The sequence below is a fragment of the Prionailurus viverrinus genome, chromosome D4, assembly GCF_022837055.1.
Source record: "Prionailurus viverrinus isolate Anna chromosome D4, UM_Priviv_1.0, whole genome shotgun sequence".
NCBI lineage: Eukaryota > Metazoa > Chordata > Mammalia > Carnivora > Felidae > Prionailurus > Prionailurus viverrinus.
Window position 1 is genome coordinate 73,031,215 of NC_062573.1, and position 25,512 is coordinate 73,056,726.

At 39.6% G+C, this 25,512-nt stretch overlaps 1 protein-coding gene across 12 annotated transcripts in view; it reads right to left on the reverse strand.

Moving 5' to 3' along the window:
* Nucleotides 1-293: 293 nt before the first annotated feature.
* Nucleotides 294-25,512, reverse strand: part of TMC1 (transmembrane channel like 1) — a 219,739-nt gene continuing 194,520 nt past the window's right edge. For 10 of the 12 annotated variants that reach the window (XM_047830897.1, XM_047830895.1, XM_047830899.1 and 7 more), the window contains 4 exons: nt 20,415-20,482; nt 15,074-15,313; nt 9,969-10,094; nt 294-1,889 (listed from right to left, as the gene is read on the reverse strand). In XM_047830897.1, coding sequence (XP_047686853.1) covers nt 1,628-1,889; nt 9,969-10,094; nt 15,074-15,313; nt 20,415-20,482 — 696 coding nt within the window. In that variant the 3' untranslated portion in view covers nt 294-1,627. Of the gene's footprint in view, nt 1,890-5,868; nt 5,921-6,022; nt 6,102-9,968; nt 10,095-15,073; nt 15,314-20,414; nt 20,483-25,512 lie in introns of those variants that run through there. The other 2 variants (XM_047830900.1, XM_047830903.1) reach the window with 2 other exon arrangements.

The following is a 25,512-nucleotide window of genomic DNA, read 5'->3' on the forward strand; positions in this document are numbered from 1 at the left end:
TTTCCGTTATAAAATATGTAAGTGATGGAGATACAATGCACAGCATAAGGAATATAGTCAATAATATTGTAATAACTTTGTATGGGGACAGATGGCAACTCGAGTAAAAAAAAAAGTGCATTGCCTACCTTGCCTTTCCAGAGATGAAGTCCTTGGGTGAGAGTTTGTCAGCTTTCATCACTTCTCTTATGAAGTAGATCAAGAACAAGGGAGTGTCATCCACATTGTAAATTTGGCAACACATGTACACCAATTCTCTAATCTTATTACTACACAGTACAAAATGATCCAAGTAGAAATAAGCACTAACTTTATTTACTCATCTGCATTATAATCGAATGAGGCAAGAAACCCTGCATCGCAACAGATAATTCCATTTCTTCCATCACAATAACACTTTTCATGCAGATAACACAAGTTTTTGTTTCACAGTGTGACTGCTGCAAGTTAAATTGATTCAATTTAATTAATAAGCATATGCTCAGTGCCTACCTGTGCACAGCACTATCCTAGGCATACAAAAGAGTTAAAAGATATGATCCCTGCTCATAGGGAGCTTACAATCTGGATAGGAAAGACGATGCATGCATACAGGAGACAGTGAAGTACTGTTAAAAAAGCACAGGAAAACCTATATAAATAATAGACTCTGAAATAAAGCCAGTAGGGTCCAAAGAAACCTCTCAAGTTTGGGAATGGAAGCTAATCGGGAAAAGTGGACCAGAGGAAGGAAATCTTGAATTTGTGTCATGGCAGTGATGGGCACACGGATTGGCAGAGGAACAGGGCATCCTTTTGTGGCCAGAAGAAGAGTGAAAAGAAGGAAGAACTCCGGGACAGGGTAATAAAAACCAGCAAGTCACTTGCAGAGAATGGCAGGCAAATTGGCTCAGCTTGCGAAAAGGACATTGTGGGTTCGCATATGTAACTGAAGTCACACAACAAGGCTGGCTGAGGGCATTGATTGGTGCTATTCAAAGTTTAATCAGATGATAACGCTTAAACACATCTATAAGCTAAAGCCCCCTGTCGAAGTGTGTGTTTTCCTAACCTTAACAAGAAAGCAAAGACAAATTATGGAATATTAGAATCCAAACTCAGGAAATGTGATCCTTGGAGGTCATGATTAAGCTGTGATGGAGTTGCAATCATGTAGAATGCCTTTTTTTGTTTTTAACTCATAAAGAGGTGGGTTGTCTAAGGTGAGAGACTTTCAATCCAATGCTAATCAGGCCCCTACTTCCCTTAGGATTTTTCTTTTAAAAAGCCCATTCCTTTTCCTACTGAATCCAGCAGCTAATAAAAAATCTTGGGTGTATAGTCATGGGGGCCCTAGATGGGGAGATGGAGAAAAAAATGGAAAAACTAGATGTTGGTTTCAAAATGCAAGTTAATGAATAATTACAGTGACCACTTGATAAAGATATTTCTTAACTTTGAGGGTAAAAAGAGGTGAAGTATTTCTGTTCCCAGGCAAAGAAAACTAAGGCAGAAGAAGGGTATAAAATGAAAGTCCATATACCCAAAGTTTTTTTTAATTAACCCAACAGGTAAACCAGTAACCTGTATGGTTGAATCACATCCACTTTTAAATTCCATTAGTTAGAAGAAAAGCCAGGGAAATAAGTCAGGGGAAAAGTTGGTGGTGGGGGAACAAATCCCTGAGTTTGGAACAAGGTGGAGATCCTTCTTGCTGAACTAAGACTGGTGACGCCTTGATTGACCAGCATGACCTTGACGATACATCAGGGTTAGAAGAGGGGAACGGCAACTTCACAATGCTTGTGTTCTTGCCCTTTTCAGAAGTGGCTGGTTTTGAACAGCAAGGTGAAGAGTCCTTCTGGGCCCCCAGCGTACCTGGGAATGCTACTGGCCACCAGCAGCTGCAGCTGTTCAAAAGAGAGAGAGAGAAAAGATGAAGGAGCAACAAATCAAAATTTAACTTTCAGGGGCACCTGGGTTGCTTAGCCAGTTGGGCATTAGTTCAACTTTGGCTCGGCTCATGATCTCGGGTTTCGTGAGTTCAAGCCCCACATAGGACTCTCTGCGGTCAGTACGGAGTCCGCTTCAGATCCTCTGTCCCTCTCTCTCTCTGCCCCTTTCCTGCGCATGCTCTCTTTCTCAAAAATAAATAAACATTTTCTAAAAAATTAGCTTTCAGTGTGCTTAATGTTCCGAATGAGGTGGTCTGAAATCTGTATCTTCCAAATGTGCTCCAGGTCGCCATAATATTTAGCATTTTTACCTACAAAATATTTCTATATTTCTTACTTTACAAGGGAGTGAAAGTTCTGCTCTTTTTATATTTAGCACTGTTTTTATAATTAATATAAAAATTTATTCTTTTTAAATTTTTCAAACAAAGAGTTCCTTATTGGCCAGTAGAAATTTGGTAGGCCTTTCCTGAATGACTGTTATATAATAAAGTTCTGTATTAAGTTCTGAGGAAACAACTATGAATAAGATAGTCTCTGCTTTTGCAAAGGTTGTAGATGTTTTTAAGTAAAAATTATGGGAAAATATCAAATAAATAGCATGCTATACTATTATATCTTTAAAGCAATGAAGATAAAAACTAGCCTTACCTAGAATTCAGATCTTAAAAGTCAGAACTTTTGGCTCACCATTCTTTTTTTGTAAGATACTTTTAAAAAAATGTTTCTTTCTTTATTTTTGAGAGAGAGAGATAGAGCATGTGAGAGTCAGGGGTGGGAAGCAGAGAAGGTGGGGGACAGAGGATCCAAAGCAGACCCTGTGCTCACAGCAGCAAGCCCAACATGGGACTCAAACTCACAAACCATGAGATCATGACCTGAGCCGAAGTCGGATGCTTAACCAACTGAGCCACCCAGGTGCCTCTTCATTCACCATTCTAAACACGAATTTGATGATGTTAAGTTATAGTCACAATCTATAGCAAACACAAGAACAGCACAGATATGTGTGACATACGTGCTTCAAACTGAAAGATGCCCACGAAGGTCTCACGTCAGCTTTAAGGACACATGTAAACTGATAGCGAGAAAATGGAAAGAGATATTCTGTGCAAGTGGAAACCAGAAGGAGGCACAGCTATACTTATTTCAGACAAAATACATTTTAAGCCAACGCAGTAGTAACAAGAGACAAAGAAGGTCATTATATAATGATTAAAGAAGACACAAATAAATGGAGAGAAATTTCATGTTAATGGATTAGAATTGATTTTGTGAAAATGTCCCTACCACCTAAAGCAATCTACAGGCTCAGTGCAATCCTTCTCAAAGTTCCAAAGACATTTTCAAAGAAATAGACAAAAAAAAAAAAAAAAAAAAAAAAAAAAAATTCTTATATTCGATGGAACCACAAAAAGATCCCTAGTGGCCAAAGCAATCTTGAGAAAGAACAAGGCTGGGACATCATGCTTCCTGATTTCAAACTATATGACAAAGTTGTAGTAATTAAACAGTATGGCATTGGCACTAAAATAGACAACAAGATCACTAGAACAGAACAGAGTAACAAGAAATAAACACATGCATATGTGGTCAGTTAGTTTTTGACCAAGTACCAAGGATATACAATGAAGAATGAATATTCTTTTCAATAAATGGTGCTGGGAAAACTGGATATCAACATGCAAAAGAATGAAACTGAACCCCTATCTTACAACATACACAAAAGCTAATGCATGATGATTAAAGACTTGAATGTAAGACCCTAAACCATAAAACTCCTAGAAGGAAACCTAGGAAAAAGCCTCCTTGCCCTTGGTCTTGGCAATGATTTTTGTACTTGGCACCAAAAACAAAGGCAGCAAATGCAAAAATAAACATTAAACTAAAAAGCTTCTGCACAGCAAAGGAAATCATCAATAAAATGAACAGGCAACCTATGGAATGGGAGAACGTATCCGCAAACCACATATTTGAGAAGGGGTTAAAATCCAAAATAGACAAGGAAGTCATACCATTGAACAACATCAAAACCAAATAACCTATTTAAGATGGGCAAAGGATCTGAATAGACATTTATTCAAAGAAGACTTATCAATGGCCAATATCTGTATAGTACATGAAAAGATGCTCGACATCACTCCCAGGAAAATGCAAAACCAAACCACGATGAGATAACTCCCCACACCATTAGGATATCTACTATCAAAAAGGCAAAGGACAGCCAATGCTGGTGAGGATGCGGAGAGAAGGGAACCCTTATGCACTGCTGGTGGGAATGTAAACTGGTACAGCCAGTATGGAAAACAGTATGAAAGTTCCTCAAGAGATTAAAAATAGAACTATCATATGATCCAGCAATCCCACTTCTGGATATATCCAAAAGAAATGAAATCATTAATTTGTATTCCCATGTTCATTGCAGCATGGAAGGATGGAAACCACATGAGTCTATCTATGGAGGAATGGATAAAGAAAACGTGATATAGATATACATAGATAGATTGATAGAGATATAGGATTATATAATATTTTTCAACCTATAAAAGAAGGAAATCTTGCCGTTTACAACAATGTGGATAAACCTGAAAGGCATTATGCTAAGTGAAATAAACTAGACAGAGGAAGGCAAACAGTACATGGTGTCACTTACATGTGGAATAAAAAAAAAAAAAAGGCAAACTCATGAAAACAGAGAGCAGAATGGTAACCCAGGAGCTTCGGGGTGGGGGAAATAGAGTTTGGTAATAGAGTACAAATTTTCAGTTGTAAGATGAAGAAGTCTGAGGAGGTAATGCATCACATGTTGAACTATAGTTGATGATACCGCATTGTATACATCGCAATTTGCTGAGACAGTAGAACTTAAGGGCTCACACACACACACATACACACACACAAAGGTAAATATGTGAGGTCTTGGATGTGTTAATGAACTCAGTGGTGGGAGCTCTTTCATAATGTATGTGCATGTCAAATCATCGCATCGTACACTTTAAAGGTTTTACAATTTGTCACAGCTGAAAAAAAATGCTAATGCAATTAAAAAAAACAAGTAGCTTTACGGTGGAAAAACCATCTAAGACAAATGTAATTTAAGGACATAGCACTGGAAATTGCTACATCCTCTCCTGTTGCCATAAAGGTCAGCTGACACGGAGGGAGAGCAGTGTTGAAAGAACCATAAAGAAATGGGGCTCAGCCCTGCTCACTTCTAAACTTGGGATAAAACGTGGTCTCAGGCCATCCACACCACTCTCTTATTCATTTGTGTGGACTAATGAAGTTTTTTTCTACTTAAACCAATTTGGACTGACTTATAGTACTTACAAGGGGGGAAAGCCCTAGTAATATAAAGAGTTTTAAAGTCAAGAATGAGGGAAAAGTTTGAAAAAATGTTCCCTGAGGTTCTTAGACATTACTTTCCCATGTGGAATGCAGAACGTATTGGGAATTTTGGCAAATAAAGGTATGCCTTATTTTACTGGTTTAAAACTTAAGAAGGTTATAAAAAAGAGAGATTAATGAATTAGAAAAGGCTCCAGGAACTCAACACTGGTGAGCTCAGAAGAGCCTAGTGATATCTTCCTGGTGTATCCATCTATGTATAAAAACGGCCCCAGGGGGCAGAACGTCTGCATTTGTGTCTGCTATTTGTACATGACTATGTGGATGTTGTCTTTTTCTTCTGTCAATTTGCAAAGTCACCTGTCTATTACTAGCGCTAAGTTTCCATTTTTCAAGTTTTCTTTCCCTTGCCTTTCCTCCACTGGAAAAGCTGAGAGGCTCTCAAAAGGTGAACAGTAAAAATTGTGGAATGACTCACGCAGGGCAGTAATGGTATACTACGTCAAATGCCCACTTGGAAAGAAAAAAAAGGAGGAACACTTTATCCATAGCGGGGAGATTTTGCAATCACAAACATTTCTCCAACCTGCTCGGGCAGCTGCCATTTTCTTGTTGCGCATTTTGTTCTCCAAAGCTTGCTACACAATACAAAAAGGAGAGAAGGACGTGAGATTTCCCGGTGTTTCCTACTACTTGACATTAATAAAGATGATACTTTTATAAAATAAATTGTATCCTACCTGTTTCATCTTCTTCTTTAGATCCAGATTTGCTGCCTTCTGGCCCTTGGCAGTAGCATTGAGATAATAGATGGTCAAACTACATTTTAAAAAATAATAAAATATATGGTAGTTTTCAGTTCGAGATTCTTCGGAAATTTACATTCACTAAATCATAGAATGTAGATAAAAGACTGAAGTACACAGAAGTAAAAAAAAAAAAAAAATGCACTCGGAACATGGTTAGTAGAGCTGGACCTGGGAAGGTGGGACTCAAGGATTCTCTTCCACAGCATCAATCTGTCTACCATACCTCGCTGCCTAATTGTATCTTCTTGGAAATGTATTATCATCAGTTTAAACTATAATTAAAAGTAACATTTCAAATTGATGCCAAGGGAATCCAAGAGAATGGAAAATCTACGGAAGCTTAGGGAATGTGTGGAATAAAAAAGAAATTGACTTTCTGCCTTAAATTCCCTCCTTTGGCTTTCACAACAAAGAATATAATCCTCATAAGTCATAGTCAATTAACACAGATATTTTTTTCCATAGGATGTATTGTTTGAATTTCTCCCTTCTTTGAAACGAAAATGTTTTATAAAGGAATATCCTTGGCTTTTAACTGACATTTACATTTCTAGAAAGAGCAAATTCCAGCCAAACATTTGTGTAAAAATAAATATGTTCATCTTCACTTAAAGCAAAATAAACAAACAAAATGCATTAAAAAAAAGGTAACTGGCATTGCTCTTTGTTGCAAATAACTGGATACTAAACACATTTCCTCTACTCCCCAACCATGCCAGATTATACCCTTTACGAGCCATCTGGTGCTAGCAACACAATTATTGATATTGTTTAGCTGGGTTTGTTTATGTTTTATATGAGTGATGGGAATTTGAATGAAATTATATACACGAAAGCATTTGGCATATACTATTTGATATGAAGTAGGTGCTCAATAAATGTGTGTGTGTGTGTGTGTGTGTGTGTGTGATAAAGATTTTTTTAGAAAAGTGCCTGGATTTGGAGGGTGAACGCAAAAGACCTCCCAAGTCATTTGCAGTTCTGGAATTCTCTCTTTATTTGCCACTTTTCTGTCTTGTGATGCACCTTAAATAAATACTCTTCATAAATCATTTTCTGGTCTCCAAAAGGAATGAACCTGGCTGCAGAGAACCTGAATTCTACTCAGTTATCCCAAAATCACCCAAGCTGATTTAGTATGAGCCACTGGGGAAATTCAAAATGTTTGTAACATGTAACATTCTCTAATTAAAGGTAATAAAGAGCCAGGCCAATTGTGTGAGCCCCATAAACTAGAAGATGACATCTCAGGATTTGAAAAATCAAACCAGCAATAAACTGAAATTGGGTTTTAAATCAGAACCTCAGAACTACAATCAACCTTGCAGGACATCTATTTGACCTTGTATCCTGCCAACTTTCTTCTGCACAGTCTGTATGAGGGGTTGGCAAACCATAATCTCCAGGGTAAAACGGACTCCCAGCCTGTTTTCCATGGCCCATGAACTAAGACGGCTTTTACATTTTTAAATGGTTAGGTAAGTGCTTACAGAATATCCTCAATTTTTCCTTTTGACCCATACAACCTAACATATCTACTATTTTGCCCTTTTAGAAAAAATGTGCTGACCCTGAGTGTAGACCATCCCTGACAAGTGGCTTCTAGCCTTTCTGTCTATTCCCACTCATTCCAAACTCACTGTTTGGTGCTTCAAATGATTAGGGGAAATAATAGATGGGAAATAAGACATGAGCTTGCATTGACTTATCAGCCACTTGATTTGGGGCATATCTTCCATGTGATAGCAATAATATGATTAATGAGGCCAACCTTTTAAGATTATCGTGGAAATGCAATGATTAATATACGGGTAGTGCCTGGACATAGGCCATACTAGTTCCTCTTCCACACTCTTGGGACAACTTAGTCAACCTTCAACCACTGGCATCAGAACAATGTTGCTCCTCAGTTTAGAAATAAATCTGTCTCTTACTAAGGTAAGACTATACTCATAAAATCTGACATGAACTTTGATCTGTTTTTTTTTTTTAATTTTAACATTTATTTATTTTTGAGAGAGAGAGAGACAGAGCATGAACAGGGGAGGGGCAGAGAGAGAGGGAGACACAGAATCCGAAACAGGCTCCAGGCTCTGAGCGGTCAGCACAGAGCCCGACGCGGGGCTCGAATCCACAGACCGTGAGATCATGACCTGAGCCGAAGTCGGATGCCTAACCGACCGAGCCACCCAGGCGCCCCTGTTTTTTTTTTTTTAATACAAGATCTCATTTATACCACTAAGGGGCTTTGACTTTTAAAAACCACTTAATAACTTAACATCGTCCCACAAGCCACTGTATTACGAAAACTTGGAAAATAAAAATCACTTCAAGGGCCATCTGGTGAAACAGGTGGCTTCCAGCAGGTCATTTTCTTTCTTTTTTTTTAATGTTTATTTATTTTTGAGAGAAAGAGACAGAGAGAGAGAGAGAGACAGAGTGCGAGCAGAGGAGGGGCAGAGAAAGAGGGAGACACAGAATCCGAAGCAGGTTCCAAGCTCTTGAGCAGTCAGCACAGAGCTTGATATGGGGCTTGAACCCACAAATGCGAGATCATGACCTGAGCTGAAGTCGGATGCTTAACCGACTGAGCCACCCAGGTGCCCCCAACCAGATCATTTTCTAACATATCTGCACCAGAGATTCACCATCAGATTCTGAATGCCACCAGATGATCAAGGTTCTCTAATATACAAAAGTAATCTGTTTTACCATTTAATTATTCCCATGGGCTTTCCTTCAAAAAAAGTGTCATAGTATAAAGCGGGAGGTAAAGGTTGGATTTACTGTCAGAGTCTTACTATTACCATTTTGCTATAGTCCTACCAGGGGAAAATCATCTTGTCCCTCTAAATTGGTGCCTTAATAAAATTGAAGATGAAACCTGTCTTCTCTGATGTGACTCATGACCATGATCATCACAAAGTAGATGGTAACAACTTGGCCCAGAACCCAGCTCATTTATTTCAAATCATTGGGATTTCTCTCCCTGAGCTTTCCTAATTTTACCTTTTAAAAAACAAATCCTGTGCATCAGCTTTATTTCTAAAGTGTTTCTGAGGGTGGTTTCATACTTGCCCTCCTTGACTGCGAGCAGTGACAGTACCAGACTTTCTATTTAGGAGGGCCTCAGGGGTTGAAAGGAAGGACCAGGGTGCTTTTCCTAGCTCTTCAATAGCAAATATATTTTTTTTCCTTAGAATGTAAGTTTATCTCTGTGCTGGTCAAGAGTCAGAAGCCAATGAAAGTTACAAGGGAACAAAACCCCCCTCCCAAATTCTCCTTTGGATATCACCTCTGACTTTTGAAGGGACAGACTAAGCGACATTTCCAAGACCCTTCTGGGCCTCTGATTTTATTATCATGGACCCACACTTACTGATAGCCTTTGAGGAACAAGGACATGATGGTTTTTAAGACCCCTTAAACCTTTAGCCCTAAAATGCAGCCTATAGGGTCCCCAAAGGGAATATTAACTTAGAGACTCATCATTTCTGTGTGTTCACAGCCATCTGCTTTATGGGACAAGAGCTGGAGGCCAGGAGATCGGGGGAGCTCAATGTGCTGATTAGATTTAGCATTTAGCATTTATGTTTCCCTTGGTCTAGCTGTTTACTGATAATTATTTTGGTTACTTGGGAACAAATCTTATAATCCTAGGCAGGCAAAGACAGATGCAGATGGCTGGGAATTACATTCAATAGGATCAGAATATGGCTCATGAATTTCAGACTCTCACCACCATGTAATCAGCACTGAATTTGCTGAGGTTACAGCACAACCCTTAGAGAGCATGAGAAAGCTAAGAAAGCTGGAAATTAAAAGGAACCAGGAAAGACATTACAGAGTCTCTTCCTATGAGAGGGGAAGCACATACGCCATAACCAAAACGACAGCGATAACCAGTCCGGGGTTAGAGAGCTGTCTCAAGATCTTTGCCATCCAGCTTGGGAAATCATGCTCCAGTGTTTCTCCAATGACTTCGAACATCCTATTTTTGCCACTGAAAAACAAAAAGGGGGGGAGGGGTGGAGGACAGAAGTTCATTTATAACATATGTAAAAGCCATGGTTACAGCAAGAAAACTAGACGTCTTTCTCAAACACCACCTAAGTACTCTTTCAGATTGGGAACCTAATGTTTAGCTACAACTCCTGGCACTTCGACCTGTTATTATCAACATATGGGTAAGACATGAGAACTAGTATCCCAACGTAAACACACAGTCGAGCAGTTAGGAAATTAACCACAGCATTAGGAGAAGTCTGGTTTTGTTTTGTTTTTTTCTCAAGCTCTATCCCTAAGATTTTGATTGAAATATATTTTATAAATAACTCGCAAGTCTACCCCTTAGCCAGCTGTCCTTGTTGGAGAACATTCCCTTTGGGCTGCATAAAGGGTGCACTTAATTGTTGAATTAGCCTTGGAAATAAACATACAGAATAGCTTAACAGAATCAAGTCCACAAATAATCCAGTATCTCTCCCCATGCAAGAGCTGCTATCTCATTTTCCACAGAGCTCTTTCATCAGAGTTATTAACAGGTAATCACACTGAAGGGTGAGTCCTTTCTCTCACTGTCTTTCTTGTGGACAGGCTCTAATGACCGCCAGCTCAGTCCTACAGCTAAGAACAGACCATGCGAAGAGAAGGAAAGAAGCCTAAAGGGCCAAAGTCCTTAATGGATTTGTTCTCAACCCATTGAGGTAAGAATCAGCCCCTATAAACTAGAGAAATGAGGGCAGGATGTCTGTCTTATCTTAATATGTAATAGTCAGAATTATTAAGTAATACCCATCATGTCAAGTTATTTTTTCTGTATACGCATATTGATTCTACCATGAAAAGCTGTAATTTTCAGAGCAGAGATTAGGTTATTTACCACCAAGTTCTTCATAACATCAGGATAAAGGCTGGTATAACACTTAATATTTTTGTTTCACTATCGTTTATTGATCTTCATACACTCTCAACTACTAAACAAACATGACTCACAAGTTCCAGATGAGATTTTTTTTTTTTTTTTTTTTTTTTTTTGCCTCTGGCCTCACTATAATAAAGTCTTTCAAAACACTGAGAGTAATTCCAGATATGTGGTCAAGGGGTTGCTGGACTGCCGAGGTGTTAAGTTTTGCTTCACAAATTACAGATCTGCACCCGGCAAGACCTGTGATATATTAAGGGGGAATGGAGTTTAGAGATAATTCAAGATTATATTGATTTATTTCTCTAGGGTTTCTTTGTCGCCATCCATTCTACCTGGCCATGCTTTCTTCCCAGCCATAGGGGATACATTGAGAGTAAGAAGGTAAGCAAAGATGAGAGAAGGCAAGACCTTCCGCTCCCCAGCTTCTTGGTCTGAAGCTGATGGATGTGGTTAGAATAGGGGAACTGGAATTTTACCAAATGTTCCCCTCCCATAAAGGTCTTCTCTGCATTCAGTGTGTCCCAAAGTCAAAGTCTTTGGCATCTCTGGGGATTCTCCTCTTTCCAGGTCTGGTGTTCTTACTAGGAGTCCAGATCTCTTATGTACAAGCTAAAGAAGCTTCTACTAATCCCTGGTAATCCTTTTATCTGACAGTTAGCCAAAGCGTGCCATGTTTTTTCTGGTCTGCTGTGACTCTACAGTCAAATGAAATGATAATGAACTTAAGCTTCTATGGGTGTGGCCCCACCCACCCTGGCTTAGAATAGTCTATAAGCAGACCTGTCTTCCCAGTGGACTGAAAGCTTCCCAGGACCAGAATCAGTGTCCAATTTACTCCTACATCTCCTCTAATGCTTAGTGTCCAAAAAATAGCCATTATTCATTCATTACTTCAAGTTACTGGCCAACACTCTACTGTGCTTAGACTCACAGACATAAAATACCTTTTTTTTAAAAAATATTTTTTAAAAGTTCATTTATTTTGATAGAGATAGAAAGTGAGTGGGGGGAGGGGACAGAGAGAGAGAGAGAGAGAAAGAAAACCCCAAGCAAGCTCTGCACTGTTAGTGCGGAGCCCAATGTGGGGCTCGAACTCATGAACCATGAGATCATGACATGAGCTGACTTTGGACACTTAACTGACTGAGCCACCCAGGTGCCCCCAGACATGAAAATATTCTATCCCCAACTTCTGAAAGTCAGCCACACTATTAAAAAAATAAACACATAAGGTATAATGGCAAATAAATAACACAACGGCAATGTCGCAATTTAAAACAAAAAAAAAAAATATATAAAAGTGTCACAATATAAATCTGCACTTATTGTTTGATCTCAGTTATTTTAAAAAACTGCATAAAAAGAAAACCAGAATACAAAATTCCAAAATGTTGAAATGTGGAGGGTTGTTATTTCAGGTCTTTGGGGCCTTTGAAAAGTGTTTATTTTCAAGGAGAAACATTTTTATAATTTCCAGGTTTTCTGGGAGAAACACATAACAAGGCCTTTGCAGTGAGATGAAAATACATAAAAATATAATTACCATAATGCTAGCAGGGAGGTATGTGAGAACCCAGAGAATTATAAATTGTTCAGAATTATTAGCGAGAGGTTGGGGGAGAAGCATCGTGTCAGCAAATGTGGTGGGAGAAATTAGAATTTTCTTCATCTGGGTACAAAATAATTGGTTTTAAAATTGTTGAACTGTTTAAGGTGAATCCACTTAATAGCCTATTGGAATAATTTTCTGACAAATTCACCCTCCCAAATCAGGTCAAGCAAGCAAGAATACCTCATCAAATTTCTTACAGAATTCCTTTTTTTTTTTTTTTTAAGTTTTATTAGAGAGAGAGAGGGCAAGAGCAGGGAGAGGTGGAGAGAGAGAGAATCTTAAACCAGATGCAGATGACCAATCAGGAGTTGGACGCTCAACGGACTGAGCCATCCACGCGCCCCACAGAATGGGTCTTCTAAGGTATTGTAGCCACTTTACCTGCGAACATACCTGTCCCTGGGAGTGATTAACCATCACTGTGCTATTGGGTGGGTGTGGCCATCCATTAACCTACCACAAATGCAAGTTCGCTGCCCACCCAGGTGCCAAGTAGAGTCAGACACTCTTCTGGAGGCAGGCTGACAAAACCATCCCAAACTCAGGATCCTTGAGAATGCCAAGCCATGAAGATCCTAATTCATGCTTTCTCACCTCATTTTTAGGGCAGAGCAACCCTTTCAAACTTTCAAATCCAAACAAATAAATGAAGTATACATTTTGCTCCAAAATGAGTAAACTGACAGGAGAAATAGACTAGTTAAATAAGATAGAGACACCCCTTTCCTGACATGCTACTGAAAATATTTAAATTTTCTTGATCTCAAAATAGTGATATATGTGCGGTAATTTTGCCTAAGTCTGCCAATCAGGGAACACTTGGTTAAAATCAGCTACTATGCCTTGGATACAGGCTCTTTTTTTTTTTTTAATTAAAATCATAGCAACTCTATGTGATATAAAGAGAGGCAGAAGAATTAGGCTCAAAAAGCTAAAATTGTGTGGCCATTGTGCCTGTCTAGCTCAATGATAGTTTTCACAGGAACGCCCCCTGTGTAACCACCATCCAGCTCCATGTGGACATTGTGGGGTTTCCCTCCCGTTGATACATTTTTCTGAGAAGCATCAACTTCCAGTTAGAAAGTCAAAAGCACATCTAAAACCCATCCCAGATATTTAATTGTGTGGGTAATTTGCAATTAAGTAAAGTCTTTGAATGGCTTATCTGTTGAACTTTGTACCCAGAGATTCATTAGGGATTTATGAAGACCAAGCTCTTCTTCAAGACTGCAATTTCATATTTAGTCTCCAGATGTCACTGTCTGCATTATTTATTTCAGCCCAGAGTTGGGGGGGGGGGGGGGTTGGGGGTTAGGATTTGTCAGCATCAGCTTCCTGAGTATGACAGAACTCCAGTGGTTTTTGCCCTATCAGCTGGCTTAACATTTTCTTTCTTTTGTTTTGTTATTTTTTTTCCCCCAGGAAAGCAATAATAATAACTCAGCCTATTATTAGAGTGAAATGCCTCTTTTATACTTAAGTGTGTGGGCAACGAAACTTTTGACTTTAATTTAATAACTTGCGTCTGACAGCACGACGGGGATATTACATGTGGCCATTATTGCCTCACGCTCGTCATTCACGTGGCTTTTCACATTCACATTTCTTTCACTTGAAAAGGAGAAATAACTCAAATGCATGCTGAGCAGTGACTCAACAGGCAGAGATTCTTGCGGTTGCAGAGAGGAACTTGTGGTAGATTCATTTTTAGGGCCCTATTTAGGGAATGAAATCTCAATTCCCCTGATCCCGGCGACTGGCTTTCTTGATAAGTGTCACCGTCAGAACTCTGTCATAGAGAACTGGAGAAAAGGACCTTTCAGCTTGGATCAGAGAGACCTCTTGACTCTTTATTACTGACTTGAGTGATCTGTCCTTGTTCGGGGAGAATATATAGGAGCGAATGTCACCCTCAATTGTTTTGCCACCAGGTAGCATTTTGGATTGTGAATTGTGTGACCCACTTTATAGTCACAGTTATCGAATGATGATCCCATTTCCTAGGTAGCTTGTGGAATAATCTATTTTTAATTAATTAATTATTATCTATTTGACGTGACGTAGCACGTCAAAATTCCTTCCGACTTTTGGACACGCTGGCCTGGCACCAAGAAAACCGACACATCCCAACTATCGTAATCTAAACACGCTCTTTGCCATCCCCTTTGAGCTCAGATTTATCATCCATATTTACCCGGGTAGAGCCTGGCGCCCTCAAATCCTTTTCCCTTTTATGATTCTCAAATAAGAAACCAATGCAACTTGCCTAAGAATCTCCATGTTACCTAATGAGCCTGGACGCTCAAAGAATCTCATTTCTACAGGCCAAAATGCCATTGTTTGGAGAAACAAAACAAAACAAAACAAAGCTTATAGGAGTGACCATTCCTATCTCCACGCCTGGAAGAAAACGACACCCGGATGGAATTTCAAAGGCAAGAACCTGAAGGGGCCACAATCAAAAGATGGCGGGAGGGATACGATCATGTACAGGACAGGCATGGTGGACAGGAAGAGAATGAGCAATAGCATGCCCAGGTAGAAATTATTCGATCTGGAAGCTTTGAAGACCCTGGCCTCGGGAACGTTGCAACACATCACGGCCCAGCACTGGAAGTACATGGATGTGTGGAGTCGAAGGATATTGATGCCTGGGAGGCTGGGGGCGAAGAAGGAGCCCATCCTGGAAAGAAAAAACATGGCTCTGCTCACTTCAAGTCGTCTCTTCGTAACAAAGTCACACAGCACCTTGCTTATCTCACGTCATGTTTATTTGCCAAAGGGAGAAAATGCAGTGCCGCTTTCAAGCACACAAACTCTTTTCATAAATAAACTTGCCTAGTCAATTTCCGTCTTTGATGCACATTTTACCATCTTTCCCTTTACCACAGGGATTGCATACATGATGCTCTCACGGCAATTATGCTGTCCGTTAACTATATCTGTTAGCATTAATCAATTTAAACTACACCAGAGAATATGTTACATATATTTACTTCTCTCTTCTACTTCTAAAATAAACTTGATTTCCCTTAACACTCAAATCATCAATTAATAACTAAAAATCTAACCTCTTTCTACTGTTACCCTTAAAACCACTCATTCTATTCGAATAAACTACACATCTGGATTAATTACTTTTCTTGTGGGCTAATTAATTTTTGCTTAATGGAAGAGAAAAAATAAAATGAATTTTTCTTTTGCTGATGGTTTTCCCTATTAGCTATGTAGCTACTATGGTGCTTTAGAGCTGAGGTATGTATGCCCAGTAATAGACTGTGTTTTGTTGATAATCTATAGGAAGCTTTATGTGTTTGAGATGAAAATGCAACACATCCATTTAATTTAATTTAATTTAATTTAATTTAATTTAATTTAACTTAATCTGTTTACTTCCTTACACTTCTGTTTGTCCTGGAAATCTACCACTTTGTATATCTGGCTTTTAAAAACTATTTTTAAATGCCACTTTTAAAAAGGAAGTAGTTAGGTGAGGTCACTTTTACTTGATGGCTTAGTTGGTTATTTTCAACAAAATAAATTTCACTTTTCTTTGATGAGAAAATCCATTAGCATCATCAAACAGTATTAATAGCAATGTATTGGTCCAAAACCAAAAAGAGGATACATGTGCACTTATTTTAGAAGTATAACCAGAGTCACATCTTTTCAACTGTCCCAGCTATGATAAAGCCCTCAGTAGCTCTAGTTAGGGCCAGCAGTTTAGATTTCCTACATATGTAGAGAGGCTGTTTCAACCAATCCAATGTGAATTTGGTATATTATGTTGGAGGGGGGCAAGGGGTGAGTTAGATGAAGAAATTCATTTCTGCTATTTCTATAATTGAAATGCTGCAAACCAGCATTAAGCTATTTCATTTAAAAGTGGAATCTTCCCCAAATCTGGATTTTCTTGTTGATAGGACTTGATACCACAGATCTGAATGACACTTGAACATAACGAGTGGACCAGACACTCTGAAGAAAGATAAACTATTTTTTTTTTAATGGTACAGACTTCAGGCGATGACCTACCCATGCAGGGTCATCAATCGTAACCCATGTGCCACTGCGGTGTGGGATGTCAATAGTGGGTGCGCCTGTGGGGGCCTGGGGGCGTATGGGAACGCTCTGTACTTTGCACTCAGTTTTTCTGTGAACCCAAAACTTCTCTAAAATATAAATTCTATGAATTAAAAAAAGTAAGAAGATAGACTTTGGAACAACACGGGGTATCTTTGTTACAGGATAGCCAGAGAGAACCCGGAGCCTCAAAAATGTGAGCGAGTGAGTGACAGTCTCAGGTAAGGGGCGACAATTACATAGCAGTGCACTGTATTCTCAAATGCCAATATTAGTCATGTTAGATGCTTGTGAATGATTATGTGTGTTCCCTTCTAAAGCCGGGCTTGGCCATACGATTTGTTTTGCCCAAGGAAATGGAAATCAAAATGAGGTGTCTCATTACTGGATAGAAACGCTGAAAGCCCTGTGTGGATTTTTTTCTCATGTCTCTGCTACCCTATCCAGTGTTGTTCCAGATGGACTCAATTTGGCCGGTCTAGGACTCTGGAGTGAGAGTAACTCACAAGAGCAGATCCCTCTATCAACCCACATTGAACATGCAGAGTACATAAGAAGAAAACTTTTCCCTTTGTAAACCACTAAGCTTTGGGGGGGAGGGGGTGGTGTTCAGCTGCTATACAACCTAGTTTACCCTCAGACACAATTCTGTATATAATTTAATACCTAGACTTACCTAAAGCCACACATATTTGTATATATATATATGCATCATTCATCTGTATACGTATATATGCACACACCTAGGTACGTGCACCTATAAACCTCAGATTTTCAAAATAAATATCAAATGGGCACTCTGAACAAACAGGTTCAAGAACCATAACCTAGAAAAACAGATCCTGGCACAGTGATAGCTGAACCCTAATGCTCAAACTGTCTTTGCCGGTGACTCACTAATCAGCTCGGCTCACTAAGTCCCTTACCCACACTTGATCCTGTCATCTGTCAGTTCAAGATCCTTGTAATACCTTAGCCTTATAAAGTGCTTTTCTTCCAAGAAGATCAAAGCGAATGAAAGCTTCTTTCATTGAGCTCTCCTTATTACTCCAGTGACATGGTACATGTCAGGTAAATTATTCACATCTGATCAACCAAGAAAATGAGGTAGCAGACAGGGACAAAGGTAGAAGAGGTACACAAAGAGACAGTGTTGGAGCAATGTCCACATCCATCTTCTGTCTCACCGTTTTCTGCTGCCCCTACACCCTGTTCTGATAGAGATATGACGTGTGTTTGTCGTTTTAAAATACGATGACGAAGCCCTGTGCTATCCATTTTAAAATGAAGTGCGTGATATAAAAGTGTACTGATCATGTCAGCCAATTACATGCCAAAATGGATTTTACCTTTAAAGTTGGACTTTAATAACATCCACTAATTAGAAACCCCTAAAGCTGTACCTGAATGTCTCTAGTCACAAACCAACGGACGTGAGTGCAAACGTCCCATAGTCTTTTGTTTCTGTGTGACCAAGCTCCAGTATCAGTTCCTTGTGCCTCATAAGATAGTAGTTTACTGTGTGTGAGTCCCCTTGTGTGGGGGAGCCTACCACACTTGGAATACACACTCCTCACACCTTGCCCACCAACCACATCCTCCCTCCTTTACCAACTTTCTGGGAGTTAGGAAAAAGACCATCTGTCCAAAGGGTTGACCTGAAAGTAAGCAATAGTTCTTTTGCTTCTGTGACTCCGGGGTGTAATTATCTCTGTACGCTCAAAAAAACACCATCACATTCTAATGTCCTCTTCAGACCAACAAGAAGCAAGGCTTGACCACTATCTAAAGGAGGAATACACAGAAAGGGATAGTGGAGAGATTTTGGTAATGGGTCTGCTCGTGAGAGAATGGGGGAAGGGTTTTGGATATTTAAGAATTTCAACATGAACCATAGTGGACTAAATAGTTGCAAAATTATAAGCGAAACGAATCAGGACAGCCATTTCAACGGCTTTTCTGATCATGAAAATGAATTTCTAGGCCAGTCTGTTGTCTTTGCTACGAAAGAACAAGAAACAGACATGTAGCATGTGTCTGCACAAATGGCATCCACCAGGCCTGAGGGATTTGTGGCACTCTGTGTAGAAGCCAGGGAGTTTTAAAACTGATACAAGGTGATGGTTTCTCATTGTTCCAGTAGTGAAGTTAGCCATCTTCTGCTGTGACAGCAGAATCCCCTCCAGAAAATGAAAGATCCAGAACTGCTAGAAGCTTTTCCCTTTACTCTCTCTGTTGGTGGTCATATGTTGGACCAACTTGACTTTCCTCCTTGCTTAGAGAATGAAAGATGCGTTTTGCTCTTTAATGACTCTCTGGGCACATGAGCCATAACTTGCAAAATTTAGAAAGCGAGAGGGCAGGAATTAGATTTTTAAATGTACCTGATAATGGAAAAGATCATCTTTTTATAGCCTTTTCTTCATATGTATTGACCTAGTGAGGCACAGGAATTGGACAGACCCCAGGGCAGGATGATGGGGTCCTTGATTATGGTCTTTATATCACTAAAGCAAGATAATTTTAACATTTGCAGAGAGGTGCAGTCTTGCAAAGGTTTACCAGCTCAATGCAGCTATGGTTGAAGGATTTAAGTGCTATATAAAGCTTGTGCAAAATTTGAGCCAAGTTACTAGGACTAGTACATAGGACAATGGCGTGGTCAGTGGCACGGTGTTATATTAAACAAGTGTCAGTAAGATAAAGATGCTCAATTGTAGCTTGTGGGTTGGGTGTTCTTAGTTAAAAGTGACAGATTTCCAAGACACATGGTCCCTAGATGAATCGCATGCCATGAACCAATTTTTAAACTCAAAAACAGTTTCTACTATATCGGCTCATCTTAACCTGTCAAGGTTTACAGTGAGAATGCTTTCATTTAATAAAAGATATGACAATCCTTTGTACATCAAAAGACATAATTCTGATGTGTAAATGGCCTGTGAAACAAGTTACGAAACAGTGATCGTATTTTTAGCTTGAACTTCCTAAAACATAAGTTACATCTCCAGTAGTCCAGTTACCTAAAACTACTGGATTTGGTAAGATATTTTTTTCAAAAGCAACAAGTTGTATTCTAAACATACTCGATAATGACAGAATAAAATCAGTTTTTCAGAAGGGCCTGACATTAATTTATTTCATACTTAACATGTGGCTATGGGACCATTAATGTTTCACCGGTAGACCCTAGTGTCACAGGATATAAAAGTATAAAAAAGCTTTCAAAGAAGCTACAAAGCGGAAATACACTCCCAGTATTTGATAAAGGAACGCTCTGCAAAACAGGCAGATGTCTTTGAGGACGAAGAGTTAAGATATAAATATAAATATAAATAAATAGAAATATAATATAAATGTAATATAAATATAATATAAATATAAATATGAATATAAATACAAATATAAGTATAATATAAATGTAAATGTAAGTATAATACAAATATAAATATGAATATAAATACAAATATAAATATAATATTAATATAATATAAAATAAACATAATATAATATAAATATAATGTAAATATAATATAAATATAAATACAAATATAAACGAGATTTTCCTATCCACTTTGCAAAGGCAACAGTTGAGTTAGACCCAGACTGGGGACCTCTCTGACACCAGGCTACAATGCATTATGCAATAATGTTCTTTGCGGCTTTTCTGTAAGTTGTAAACAGTCCAATAGCAGACCTACCAGATCATGCCTTGGTTGAAGATCAGAGCGAGGACATTGCCGCTGATGTCAAATTCAGTGTATGAAGGCTACAGAAGACACAGACATTTGCTGGATTAACATATCAAATGGTGCAAACTGAAAAACCCGAGCAGTACATGTTTCTGCATAGGTATGCTTCCATGCAGCAATAATCACGGAATAATCAATCTAATAAACGAGTAGTGCTAAATAAAATAATGCAGCACCCTTTTTAACAAAGTAAGGCTCATTTTCTAAAGCAGTCATTCAAAATGTTGTGAAAGCATGGACCACTGGGCTCTCATGCATGGCCCATTGTAAAAATTGGAGCAACCTTCTGGGAAAAGTTTGACAATATGTATTAAAAACTTAAGAAAATCTCAGTCTCTTTGGCCCTGTGAGTTTACCTCTGGGAATGTGAGTTAACAAATCGAGCTTAAATGCTGACAAAGTGTAACAAGCAGAGATGACACCATCTAAATATCCAATAATGACTCTCTGGGCACATGAGCCAGAACTTGGAAAATTTAGAAAGTGAGAGGGCAGGAATTAAATTTTTAAACATACCTCATAATGGAAAAGATAACCTTTTTATAGCCTTTTCTTCATATGTATTGGTTAAGTAAATACAGTATATCTATACTATGATATACAGTGCACATAATCAAGGTCACCGTTTGAAGAATGCTTACTTACACAAAAGAAAACCAGGATTTGATGTTAAGCAACAAATATATAAAATTATACATTCATTATTTTTATCAACTGAATATGAAATTATGCATAAGGAAAAGACTTGAAAATGCCCAACAAATCACCAGGTGTTATATAGGTGGGGGATGTATCATGACTTTCATTTTCTTCCTTAAGTTTGCATACTTTAAAACACCGTAAAACCTTGGTTTGCGAGCATAATTTGTTCTGGAAACGTGCTTGTAATCCAAAGGACTCATATATCAAAGCGAGTTTCAAGAACCATTGGCTCACTTGTGATCATGTGACATTCAGCGTCACTTACTACTTGCATTGCAAGGCATCCTTGACTATCAAGTAAAGATTTATTAGAAATGCTTGCTCGTCTTGTGGGACACTTGCAGAATAAGTTACTCGCAATCCAATGTTTCACTGTATTTTTCAAAAAAATGTGGATTTCCTTTACAATAAAATGAATATAGAGAGAGACAATTAACGTTTAAGAAGCTGTTCAACTCAATATCCAGTGTTTGTCTCCTAGATGCCACCCTGCTTAGGGTGCAGCATCAGGCTGTTTTTTTTGTGCAGAAGGCCCACCAATAGGAACTGAGGTGGGCATCTGTCCCAGGGTGGCCTGTCGAAAGGCTTTCTGGTAACACATCAGGCATCCTAGAAGGAAAGCATCTATCAATGGGAGTAATGCTAATTAGCAACAGCAATGAAACTGTCTCCTACCTGAGCTGGGCTAGAGAACAATCAGTCAGGAAACTGACTAACCAGTGACAAGAGAAAGAAAAGCGAAATTGTGAACTGAGAGCACCAAGAAGACCATGAAAGAGAGACCAAACGGGAAGCAGGTCCTTAATCCTGTCCCAGATCCTGGCATCTGCAGAGGTGGCTTCAGACCCCCTGTATCTTCATCAAAACTCCCTGCCGACACACATACACACGCAGCCCACACACACGCATGCTCACGCCCACACACATGCACACGCAAGCGTCACTCTTCTTTTCAAACCCAAGAACCCCTCCTAAAAATATCTGTAAGAAGATGGGAGAGTTGTCTGGTTTGGAACCCCAACAGAACGATCACAGCTTTTGAATGCCTTGCCTCGAGAGTTCTTGAATCCAGGCCCCAATTTCATCAGGAGCGCTTTGCTCTGGACCACCTTTCCCTTTGCCTGAAGCCTTGTGAGCTCACAGAACACATTTGACAAATGCTCAGCTGGGTGGCCTGTGCCATCTGTGGCCTTGGAACGGCTCTTCTCCATGTCAGTTTAAGAACCAAACCTTCATCTTTGACCTCTTTAGAATAGTGCCATGATTTAGCCCACCAAGCTATGTAAAATTTAAAAAATTCAACCCTTTAGAAGTGTATTTTCTTTACTCTCACAAATACATAAGCCTCTTAAAGCCCATTTGAGATATTTTTATAACTAGGTAACTATAAAAACATAAAGGACACATTGGGAGCCTTTGTTCGCATACTGTGTGTGCAGCAGGGTCAGCCGGAGGAATACAACCTTTGATGCACAAATTGACCTGATGCGAAAGATGGGTAGAGGGTGTCCCTACTGTACCAAGGGTTTGGGGTCCACACACTTGTCTGAGTATTAGACCTTGCCCTGCCACTTCCTAGCTGCGTGAGCTGGGCCTGTTGCGTATCTCATCAGGCCTCAGTTTCCTCACAGATAAACTGGTGCGAAAAACTAGGTCAGTGGTTGTCACACTGTGGACCAGAAGCCCAATCTGGACCACTGTCTGTTTTTGTAAACAGATAGTTATTAGAAGACAGCGGCCTTCGTTCGTTTATGTATTGCCTGTGGCTGCTGGACACGAAAACAGGAGAGCTCAACAGTCCCCACCGAGACCATATCGCCTGCTGAAAGCAAAAGTGTTTTCTACGCTCCATGCACAGTACTTGCTAAACAGTGCCCCGATTCTCTACGGACATAAGCTGGATGCTTTAGCATTTAACTCAGTTCTGACACTGACTGTCCTGAGCTAGTGCAGACCCCACAGGTTAAGGGCGCAGTCCCACAAGAATGCCCCACTGCAGACACCAATCACAAGTTCACATTGTCGCCTATGCCGAGTGACTGGCTCTAAGTCAGAGGATCCTACATCTCCCTCCTCAAGTTTGATAATTTGCTAGAATGGCTCACAGAACTACAGAAAACAGTTGATTTGCTCGGCTACTGTTTATTATTAAATATGGCAAGAATAGACAGATGGAGGAGGTGCACATGCATAGGGCAAGGTATGAGGAAAAGGGCACGAATGTCCTTTCCAACCACACCACCCTCCAAGCACCTCAACGTGTTCAGCGACCTGCTAGCTCTCTGAACCCCACAGGTCAGGGAGTTTTATGGAGACTTCATCAGTAAGCATGATCAATCATTAACTCACTCTCCAGCCCCTCTCCCCTCCCTGGAGGATGGGGGAGATAGGGCTGAAAGTTTCAAGCTTCTAATCGTGGTTCGGCCTTTCTGTTGACCAGTCCCCATCCTGAAGCTATCTAGGAGCCACCAAGCATTGTCTCATTGGAACAAGCAATGTTCCCGTCACCCAGGTAATCCCAAAGAATTTGGGGGCTCTGTATCAGGAACCAGCGTCAAAGACCAAATATTGGAATAAAAGATGATCCTAGCACCTGAACCGCTTAGGAAATTACAAAGGTTTTAGGAGCTCTGCCCGGGAGCTGGAGCTGGAGACCAAAATATATATTTCTTATTTTATCACAATATCACACCTGCAGAAGTGAGAACATTTACCATCCAGCCCTTTACTTTACAGGGAAAGTCTGCCAACTTCTGAACTAGATCATTTCTAAGATCCTTTTCTAATCTAAAATCTGTAATGGGTTGAAAAATTAGATGCAGTTATTAAAGAATTGCTTCTCTGTAAACATCTTAGAAATGCACTTGAATACTATATGAGTTCAACTCAGAAAATCTCACTCCAAAAAAAAAACCAAAAACAAAAGTAAGGAGGCAAACACACATGTGCGTGCACACACACACACACACACACACACACACACTCACACGCTATAAAATTCAATGCTCGTTCTTTTAGAGATGGATTTAATGAAAACCTGAGATGATATTGTATTTTAAAGTTTTAAAAGCAATACTTTAATAACACAAGCATAAATCAGTTTGCAATACGTTTGCTTAATCGCCTCTAAAACATAAATAGCTTGAAGGTAAATGATGCTTGGGAAAAAATAGGTTTTCCTGAAAACTGAGAAATGAACTGATTCAAATGGGATGCATATAACAAAATCACTAAGGGCTGCTCATCCCTGATAAGACTTTTAGGGGCCAGCAAAAGCAGATCCCATTTGGATTTAGGCTGAGGTCTGTAACAGTCAAGGGATTGGAAATTATCTTGTTTTATTTCTGGACCTTTGTGGCGGGCGGGAGTCAGTCATCTGCCCACAACAAAGACAGATGGTTGTCACTGGACTGAAGAGCCATGAAAACTCATCCTCTGTCTGCAAGCTTAGTTATTTGGGACAGATCATTAACCTATGGATATTGTGGAATATCTCAGAGAGAATTCTGTCATTGCAATGTCCTGTCTGACATACAAATCTCACTTGCCCACAGCTGAAATCACTCTGGGTCAATGGTTCTCAAGACTATTCTGGTCCCCAGACCAGAAGCAGCAGTATTACCTGGGAGTTTGTTAGAAAAGTAAATTTTGGGAGCACCTGCGTGGTTCAGTCAGTTAAGCGTCGAACTTCAGCTCAGGTCATGATCTCATGGTTTGTGGGTTCGAGTCTCGTGTTGGGCTTTATGCTGACAGCTCAGAGCCTGAAGCCTGTTTCAGGCTCCCTCTCTCTGCCCCTCCCCCACTTGCATGAGTGCTCTCTCAATAAATAAATAAATAAATAAATAAATAAATAAATAAATAAATTTTAAAAAAGAAAATGAAAAGTAAATTCTCCGGGACCTGTCCCAGATCAGAAATGCTGTGTTTTCACCTGCCTTCGGGGGATTCTGGTGTCTCCTCAAATATAAGAACCACCGATGTAGGACAAATCCTAGCCTCGTCTACTAGGGTGACTCAGAAAACTTGGGGCTTTGTACTTCAACCCTCATTGTCTGCACAAATACTGTCCAATGTTCAAGTGGAACTTCACATCCAGAATGTACTGTCCCTTTTCCCATGTTGTCAACCCTTCATGGGATACTCAAGACTTCTTACTGACTCCTTAGCATGGCATCTTCCTGGACTGTTAAATAATACCTCATTCCCAGATGGAGAACATCAGTTTATTTCTAATCGGAGCCTGACGCAGAGCTCGACACAGGGCTTGATCTCACAACAGTGAAATCGTGACCTGAGCTGAAATCAAGAGTTAGATGCTTAACCAACTGAGCCATCCAGATGCCCC